At 48.8% G+C, this 9,489-nt stretch overlaps 1 protein-coding gene across 1 annotated transcript in view; it reads right to left on the reverse strand.

Annotated features, from left to right (window-relative positions):
* Positions 1-269: 269 nt before the first annotated feature.
* The window catches only part of GATA5 (GATA binding protein 5), a gene marked incomplete at its 5' end in the record, with an annotated part of 11,035 nt that continues 1,815 nt past the window's right edge, over positions 270-9,489 (reverse strand). The window contains 5 exons of the mRNA XM_010167767.1: positions 270-425; positions 1,480-1,604; positions 2,195-2,282; positions 3,141-3,266; positions 8,792-8,958. Of these exons, the coding sequence (XP_010166069.1) occupies positions 270-425; positions 1,480-1,604; positions 2,195-2,282; positions 3,141-3,266; positions 8,792-8,958 (662 nt within the window). The remainder of the gene's footprint in view (positions 426-1,479; positions 1,605-2,194; positions 2,283-3,140; positions 3,267-8,791; positions 8,959-9,489) is intronic.

The following is a 9,489-nucleotide window of genomic DNA, read 5'->3' on the forward strand; positions in this document are numbered from 1 at the left end:
TGGTCCAAGGGCTCCAGCCTTGGGGAGGCAACCCTGGGTCTCTCCAGCTGAGGGTGAGATTTCTGGGGAGCTGGTGCCACAGCAGGGCCATCCCAGACCCATCCAGCCAGCATTTTCCATGTGCATCCTCCGAGAGAAACCTGTCCTCCGGCCGCTCGACGTGCCGCCGTCCCGAAGCGCTGGGGCAGCCTGTCCTCCTGCCCATTGTCCATTTGCAGGGCCAGCCAAAAACATTGGTCCCGAGGCTTTTTGCTGGAGGTTGGGGGTTTCTAGGCAAGTGCCAGGGCACACCAGGAGTCCTGCCGGAGCGGCACACTCAGCCCAGGCTGTGGGGCCATGGTGGTGGGGGAGAAGGTGTAGTCCTCGGGCTCATATTTGAACTCGCCGTGGCTGCCGGCCAGCGTCTCGTCCGACTGGCTCTGTGCCTGCTCCGGGGAGGGAAGTGGAAAGTCATTAGAAAGCCTGTTATTAGCCAACGGGTCACTCTCCCCCTTGTTGTAACGTGGTGGTAGGATTAGGATGGATTATGAACAGGGTGGGTTATTCCTGAAGCTAGCGCTGCCCTTTGGAGGAGCCTGGAGCTGGGCATCAAGGTGCTCCATCCCCAGCAAGTACAAGCACCAAGCAGAGAGGAGGCATCCTGAGGTCCATCTGCATTTATTTATTGACTAAACATATTCAGTTTGGAGATCTCTAGGCACGTGTATATTTTCTAAGAGCACAGCACAAATCAGATTTATCGTCTTCAGCCAAAAATTCTCCTCTCCCATACAGCACGGCTGGCACAGTGCCAAGCTCTTGGGTGCTGGAGCTGAGCTTCTCCTCCATGCACACATCTCCAGCTTGGGAAGGCCTTAGACCCAGCATAAAGATAGTGCTGGGTCACAAAATTTTGATGTGGTGGTTGATTTAGAGCCATTTTTTTTCCTCTGACAAGACAAAATAGCAACTCACCCCAAAGAAATCCTCAGGGCAGAAGTACAGCCCTGCAGTCTGGGGTTTCTGACAGCATTACAGCTCTGTCAGTGCTGAGCACCTCAGGGCTATAAAGCACACATAACATATGTCCAGGGAGCCTTTTCTTGGGAGCTACAGAGGTTTCCACCCTGGGCTGATCCCACCAACTTGTCAGGGTTGTAACTCCCAGGATTTCATGGCCGGAGATGGGAAACAAACCCAGCTCTGTGCCAAAGCCAGGTCTCGACCATTCGCCTCTGTGGCAGCAGGGCTTGGACCTCCCAGTTCCTCACTGCAAGATGGAAGAGCTGATGGGGAGCCAACAGGCTGGAACCCTTCCTGGTCTGCAACATTTTGGCTCACACTCCTCCTTTCCTCAATCTGAGGCAGTCCATCAGGCTGGAGGCCCCCAATGCAATGAACTAACTGCTTAGCCTCATCAAAGTCCTCCAGATCAGCGACTACTGAGGTGTGTGGAGCATCCACCCTGGCAGCTGATGGCTGTGGGCCCCTGTGCCTTACCTGGGACACCGAGACGATGGTTTGTCCGGGATACTGCGAGGTCGTGCTGGGCTCTGACTTTAAAGTGACCGTGCTGTCTGAGTTCGTAATGGAAGAAGGGGAGTTAGTGGCCGAAGTCGTAGACCCTGGAAGACAGTTGGTACAGGATGATGAAGCAATATAGATGCAAATCTACTCTTAAGGAAATCTATTTTTTAATATCTACTGTCACATCTCATGGCATGACACTACTCTTCCCTTCTCCACCACATCTCTGTCAGGGTAAGGCTTTGTATTTGGCTGCCAAGATGTTGATGGAGGAGGAGGAGCCGCCTTTCACAGCCTGGCAGTGCTGGTCCTGATAGAGGCTGGATGGGCTAATGTTGAATGCACCATAATACCTTCCCCTTGACTCTTTAATACACCATTCCTAGCCTTGTTTTTTTCTCATTACTCAATTTAGCCCGGATCTGCTTGAACATGAGTTCTGCTGGGCTGGAGCTGGTGCCCTTGGTGCAGAGGAAACTCAAGGGTATATGACAGCAGTGAGGTTTCCCACCCAGCACCTTCCTTCCACCTGAGGTCTATGCAAAAATACAGACCCTACATCCAAAGCAACCATCAAAGAAAAATATAAATCACAATATTCTTTTCTAATTATGACAATTTCTTGCAGAAGACACGTTGAGGTGAATTGTGCTCCATACCCCTGTGTTGGATCAAAGCAGCACTGTACCTGTTGAGGTTTTGCCTTTGGTAATGTTTTTAGGCTTCCTTTTCCTCGTCTGGATGCTTTCCTTTTTCATGGCCAGAGGTCGTGGTACCTTGACATTGATAAAGTTTGGAATCATTAATATTGTATTTTGCATAGCTCCTTCCCACACACGTGTTGCTCTTCTATTTATGTGCTGTAGCTCATGCAAAGCACCTAAAGTCCTTGTCCTTCACTAAGTGCTATTTTTCTCTGCAACAGGCCTTGGCTGGAAGATGTATAAGGCTAACAGCTAAGGCTTTCCCACAAATTTTGTTTTTTCCTTTATTTCCTATTTTCCTTTTCCTGATTTATTAGTGACCTTTATGACAGGACCCTCTTAAATTATACTGACAGACTGGGAGCCTACATGGCTCAGAGGGAATGGTCATGGGATAAAGAGACTTTAACCTTTATGGCAGAGGTTTGAAGAGGACAGTATGGAGGGATGAAGTCTCCTCTTTGGCTGATGGACATGTTACCAACAGTTCCTATCCTCTGTGGATAAATGTTACCAGCCAGCCTCCATGTGGACTCCTCAGCATCCTTTACACATTCTTAATTACCACATCTAGAAGAAATAGGCTCCTTATCTCCAGTCTGGGTTTGAGGAGCTTCAGTATCCAGCTACTGGAGCCTGGTAAGCTTTCTTTTTGGGGAGTAACTTGGCAAACAACCTAATTAAGAGCCACCAAGGGTCAGAAATCTCTCCTCTATACAGGTGCCTCTTGAGAGTGTTCCAGTACCCCCTTAGCCTTATTCTGGAGAACCTCAGTAGACTGAGCTTTTAACTGTTTAGTGAAACAGGACTGAGTTACGGCTCTTCTGTGTCCAGTCTAGAGGCTGGTCCATCCAGACTCAATATCTTGGATCTGCTGGGTGGTGATCCCAGCACCCAAAGGGTCCTTCCCAGTGTGGACGCACTCCTCACCCCATGGAGCTTCATGTACAACCCGCAGGCGTTGCAGACGGGCTCCCCTTCGGCGTTCCTTCTCCAGAGGGTGGTATTGGTTGTGTGGCAGTTAGTGCAACATAGGCCAGCACGTCTAGATGAAGACTTAAAAAACAAGCAAAGAAACATGTGAATGCACATATAGAATGATTAATTGGGAAATTTCCTTTCATATAAAAAATCAAATTTTCAATTACACCAAGTTCCTGGAAAATGTGAAACACACACGATAGCCAAATTCAGATCAAAGAAATTACATTCAAATGAGATCACTTTAAATTGCAAGTCCTTTTTTTTTTTTTATTGAGCTTGATAAAACTGGCAAATATCCTTGTAACTCTCTCACTAACTTCCAATAAATCTGCTGGAAGTGATCAGGACTCAGAGCACAGACAACTTTCCTCCAGGAGATCCACTCAGATGGAGAAAGGAATGGAAAATGCCAGCCAGGCTTTAAGCACGCAAAAAATCCTCCTCGTGTTTTAAGTGAATTCCTCTTTTTCTGCACTCTCAACTGCCACTACAGTTAGCAACATCCCAGTTAATCTCTGGTTTGAGACAACTGGAATCAATTTGCTGAGCTGAGCAGAACCAAAGTGAACTGGCCCATGATGGGACCAAGGAGGTTATTCTTTGCATGTCTTGCAGATAATCTGTTCTCTTACAGGCTGCAGAAACACCGTGCAAACATTAATTAATGACATATTTTGTGAGTGCAGTGATTGCTGGCTCTGAAATGTTACTAATTCCAAATGGAGAAGGAAAATATTCTGGCAGAAGCAGCAAACTCATTTCTGACAACTGTACTCCAAGCCACTGGAAAATTCACAAGTCTCTCTACAGATTTGTCAGCTCGATAGGCATTGCATTTGAAAGTCACTTAACACCAGGTATTGAAACTGGTTTAACAAAAGACTTCACCAAGTATAAGACACCAGTGACATCAGTAATATCACAGGCTCTCTGCATTCAGGTGTTTGAATTTGTTCTTCAGCCTTGAGAAAGATCACTTTGGTTCTTCTCAAAGGCAGACGATAGGTGATGGGGGCAATAAAGAACTCCCTGTTTGTTTATTCTTCCATTATTGCTTGATATCATGACTGAGCAATCTGACGAATGGGGTGGGAAGAGCAGGAATAAAAATGAAATGTTTTGACAAGGTTAGCAGTCAAATAAAGATCAGCTTTGAGTTTCAAGAGATGCAAGTGACATGCCCAAGCTTTGATTCACTCGTTGCTCAGCAAAGGGGTCTCAGCAACTATTTGCAAATAACAGTATTGCTTTGGAAATTATTTAGCTTTCAAGAAATAACCAGGCAAAAATAATAATACACCGAGGTGTGAGCTGACAAGCCTGGCACAGAGGAGGGGACAGCAATCCTTGTCCCTGATATGGAACATGGTGTCACAGCAAGATCCTGGAGCAGCTACAGAGCTTCCTTAAAGCCTTCCAGCTGCTGTGGCTGTGCCGTTCATCCCTGGGACCAGGAGGGACCTCAGCCCTGAAGGGAGCAGAGGGAGGTGCCAAGCACCCGATGGGTGCAAGGACTCTGAGGTCCAGCTCCTGCTGCGGGTGTGGAGGGGAATTTGGAGTCCCTCAGCCCTGGGGTAACTGTGCCTGGCATGGGTCGGTGAGATCTGTCATCACCTGCAGATGGAGGAAGGTCAACACAAAGCCCTTTGGAAAGCCCCGAGATTTCTGGGCCACCACAGGTCCCTGGGAGGGAGGGACACACTGTCCCCATTTCATACAACGCTTTGTCTGTGGTTTGCAGATGAGGTGGCAATGAGACCTGTGGCTCCAGTGGCCCAAGGGCAATGCCAACCCTGACAGAGCTCTGCTCACCCTGACAGCACTGTGTCACCTGCTCATGGGCTTTCTGCTGGGGCACCAGCATGTGCCTTCTGCATCTTCTGCACATCACTCTGTGGGCTGCCTTCTCCTCACACAGCCAGGGAGAGCAGAAACCATCCTCCATGACCAAATATGACAATTTAAACCCCAAGTAACCCTGCGAGAACCTGACCCTGCACCACAACCTGCCAGTGTAGCAAGAAAGAGACAGTCAAGGCTACTGTTGCTCACTGAAGGACGAGGGGACAATACGTTATTGCTGGTTTCCCAGCAGTTCCCTTAAAAGAAAATGCATTTCTGCCTGCCTCCACCCGGCTGCCTTTGTACCGTTCTGACCTTGTCTAGGAAGTTGTTGACTTCAACATTGTGCTCCAGTGTTTATTTATACAAATGCAGTGTACACTTAAACAAAAACTCTTCTCAGACCAGGCTTGACAGCCAAGTGCTGCTGATAAGCCCAAGGAATGGGGAGTTGGTGCCTATCGAATCAACCGGGTGTGAGTGCTGCCTGGAGAGCCCAAAAAACTCAGAGCCAGTAAGGCAGGTTCCTCCGAGGGAGCCTAAAGCCATCAGAGACTTTGCTGCACCTCCTTTTCAAAAGTGGAAATGAAACCTCAGGGTTTCACAGGAAAAAGAAATCTCTGAACCCTCAGATTTAATCAACGCTTCTCTGTCCCCCTTGCCAGCAGGACAGGAGGAGGTGGTGTTGGTAGGAAAGAGGTTGCAGCAACGCGTGTTGAGATACCCACACTCAGCTCCTGAAAGCGGGCAGACCCGAGGCTCAGAGCCAAAACCAGCAGTGTCTGTGATTTGTCTTTGCCATCGTGGCTACGGGCAAATGATTCTATGAAACCTGTACCTTGGAGGACAAGAGAGCAGCAAGAACTGACGGCCAGGAGAAAGCCAACGCACACACCATGAACACTGCATGGCTCTAGGGTCCTGTCAGGTTGTCTCACCACTGTGATCAGTCCCATCCCCACCCTTCCCCAAAGTGTCACCAAACCCACTATGCATTGCAAACTGTAAAAAAGGAGAGGCTGAAAAAATATAGGATGATGTGGGAGCTGCTGAGCACAGGACAGCTGCTCCATCTGCCCCCAGCTCTGCACCCACGGCACAGCTCTGCTCCTACACGGAGGAATCACACGCACAAGGATGGAGCCATCCACCTCCAGCAACTGCTCCTGGATGGTACAAGGGATTTGGCTTTTAGGACTGAGTCTAAGGTATCTTCTCGTGAAACGTGCCAAGAAACTTTGGCTAGAAAAAAGATACTGCCTAAAATAAAGTTAAATAAAGTGCTGCTCCCGTCCTCCTGGAAGATAAATCCTTTCTGCTGAAAGCCACAGCCCTGTGAATCCAGACACGGGCTGTAGCGGAACAGTTGTCCCTGCCATGCAGGGGATATTGCCTTTACCTAAAAAAAAAAAAAAAACCCCACAAAAAAACCCAAAAAATGAACTGGAAACTACACCACTATTGCTCACCCTCTCCCATGCACGAGCGGGCTGAGCGCTACTGAGCTGCAGGACAGCAGTCCCGTGGTGTGACCTGGGCCACGTTGCGTTCTCCAGGGCTTTCAGTGGGACTTTGCTTTGTGAAAGCAGAAGTCAGAATAACTCCCAGCGCGGCGTCTACGCACAGAACAAAGGTCATCACGTAAAGGACAAAAGCAACCATTTTTCCTCCTCGTGTCTGTATTTCACCACATTGTGAAACAGCCGATTTCATCGTTCCTAGAGCAACGGTGTGTCACCGTGGTCACCGCTCTGCTCCCACCCAGCCCGTGCAGGGAGGTTATGAGCAGGGAAGACATCCCCGGCCATGGAAATCATTGGGGGAAGAAATATCCCAAGCCACAAGAGTTCAAGTTGCTCCCTTGGTAGTGAATTTGCAGAGTACACCTGGCACCCCGTTGCCCATCATCAGTGGGTCCCCCTTCTTCCAATGGGACAGAACTTGTTGCAACATGATATTTCAAACCCTTGGGAAAATCCAAGATTTTGAAATGTTTCATTGTAAAGTCAGGAGGGAAAGTAAAAAATCACAGCCCCTTTTTCTAATCCATTAAAAAAAAAATCCCCTCAGGTATTTCAGCCTCACCGAAATGTTTCCCCTGGATAAGAATCAGCTCTTTCATTTGAGTTTTATCATTATTGTATCGATAGACAAAAAAAAATAATATAAAAGTTTTGAAGTGCTTTGATAATTCCCACTAAAATTTGCTTGTCCTTGGGAAACGGTCTTAATTCTACAAACCAGTGTTCTCCACTAGAAAACTTTGCTGAAATGTTTGACCAAAAATGCCTCACAGGTGCTACATGTGGGGCTGTGGCAGCAAAGACAGAGGAACAGGCAGGGAGCTTGGGGTCCCTGTACCACGCAGGCAAGGGGCTGGCTCCCTTCCCACGCACCCAAATAGAACACTCAATAATAAAACAATTAAACAGCAAAACTTCTCCAATTCCCTTGAGGATAAGCTGTTAAAAAAAAAAAAAACAAAAAACCAACCAACCCTGGAAATTCATCCAGCATCACATTTTAAATCCAGTCTGAAATGTGGAATTGGATTTAAACTGGTTTGCACTGATCTCTCGGTCCACGGATCGTGTTTGCTCTGAAGAAATCAGCAGCGTAACTCGGAGATTCGCAGCACAGCAGCGACCAGAGCCGGGGGCAGATTTAATGTCATTACATTAAAGGGGACTGGGAGGGTTTTGGTGAGACAGGCAAATCCTGTCGGATAATGCAAAATATTTCACAGAAATGCCTCGATTTTGACGTGATGAACAAAATGGTGATTTTCCATGGAGCCACCGCTCATTTAATTTTGCAAATCCAGAGGCACATTTCCGGGATTGGAATTAGAATGAAACATCTTGCTCAATCCCAACTTTTTTTTTTGCTTGGTTGGGTTTTTTTTTATGGTTTTCTTACACAGATACTCATCACTGTTAGGTTATTGCTAATAATTTGTTTTGCAATGCAAAAAAATAACTGCAAGAATACACCCTGAGTGAAAGCAAAAGGAGCTCCCGGCTGCTCCCCAGCACAGCTCCGACAAACATCCTGTTTGTAATGACAGCTTCTGATGACAGGCTCTGAAACCCAAACTGTTACCACCAAATTTAAACATCCCAAAGCGACTCTACAAAAAAATAAAAGGAGGTGCTTTTCCTCTCTCACGATGGGATCCCAATTGGAGGAAGCCAAATATCACGTTGTGGAGAATTAATGTTTTAACTGGGAAACTGAGAACTACCAAACCCCAAATTTCCTCTTTAGTACTGGAGGAACTGGGTCCCAACCTGCTCCCATCGCAGGATGCCTGGCCCAGCTCAGGATCAGCCCTGTCTCCTCTTCAACTACCCTGCCTAGACCATGTGTCTGCATGAAGAACTAGGAAATAGTGATTATTATTATTATCGTAGAATAAAAAGCAACGTGCTCACTGCGAGAATGGAGCTGGGGGAAGCCCACAGAGCCCCAGGCCTGGTGCAGCTGCTCCGTGCAGCCCCAGGACCCCTCTGGTCCCTGTTGCCCACCAGCAGCAATTCATCCCATTCTCTTGACCCCCACCAGCTCTGCACCCCAACCAGAGGCTTCTGCTGATGTTGATGGCGTTTCATTTGTGGGATGACCAAGGGTCAAACAGGCCCTAACACAAATCCAGAGACCCCGACAGCACAGACACGGCTACTGCCCCCCCAGCTCCTGCCCTCCAGCCACCCCCCGAGTGGAGCAGGGGATCCCTGGGGTTTTTCCCCTCTTACCAGCCTCTTCTGTGGCTTGAGCGGCCGGTTGATGCCGTTCATTTTGTGGTAGAGCCCACAAGCGTTGCACAGGTAATGCCCGGTGCCGTCCTTCCTCCAGAGCGGCGTGGACATGGCCCCGCAGTTCACGCACTCCCGGCCGTCCCCGGGGAACTCCTCCAGGTACTCTGGAAGAAAAACCCAAGGTGTGGGGGTCAGGAGCCATCCCCACCACAGAGGGTCACCCTGTGGGACAGGGTCCCGAATCCCCTGTGCCCCACTACTCCTCTGCAAGGTACAATCCCTGCCTGGGGGGAGTTTATGTTCGCCCTACAAAGGGTGGATCAGAACACTACATTCCATCCACAAATATTAAAATCAATCTTTTAATATTTTGCTCAAAGATAGCATATTCCCCTATTGCTTCCCTGAAAGGGCTGAGTGTGGCTGGGTTCCCCTGGGACCCCATCAGCCGGAGAGCACAGTGTCACCCTGTGCTGGGCGCTGCAAAAATAAATCAGAGGGATGGAGGGGGGACAAAATGGGGCGATTTTCCTTGACTTCCATCCAGGTGCGTTGGTCGCTGGCCGGTGGATAAGGGCTCGGGATGCCCAAGGAGCATCACCGGGCTGCGGCTCCTCTGTCCCCGCATCGGCCGGGCTGGAAGCTGCGGGGGGCCCGGGGGGCCCCGGGGGAGCATCACCCGCTGGGTCCCGGCC

Source organism: Antrostomus carolinensis, unplaced genomic scaffold (genome assembly GCF_000700745.2).
Source record: "Antrostomus carolinensis isolate BGI_N321 unplaced genomic scaffold, ASM70074v2 scaffold30485, whole genome shotgun sequence".
NCBI classification, from domain to species: Eukaryota; Metazoa; Chordata; class Aves; order Caprimulgiformes; family Caprimulgidae; genus Antrostomus; species Antrostomus carolinensis.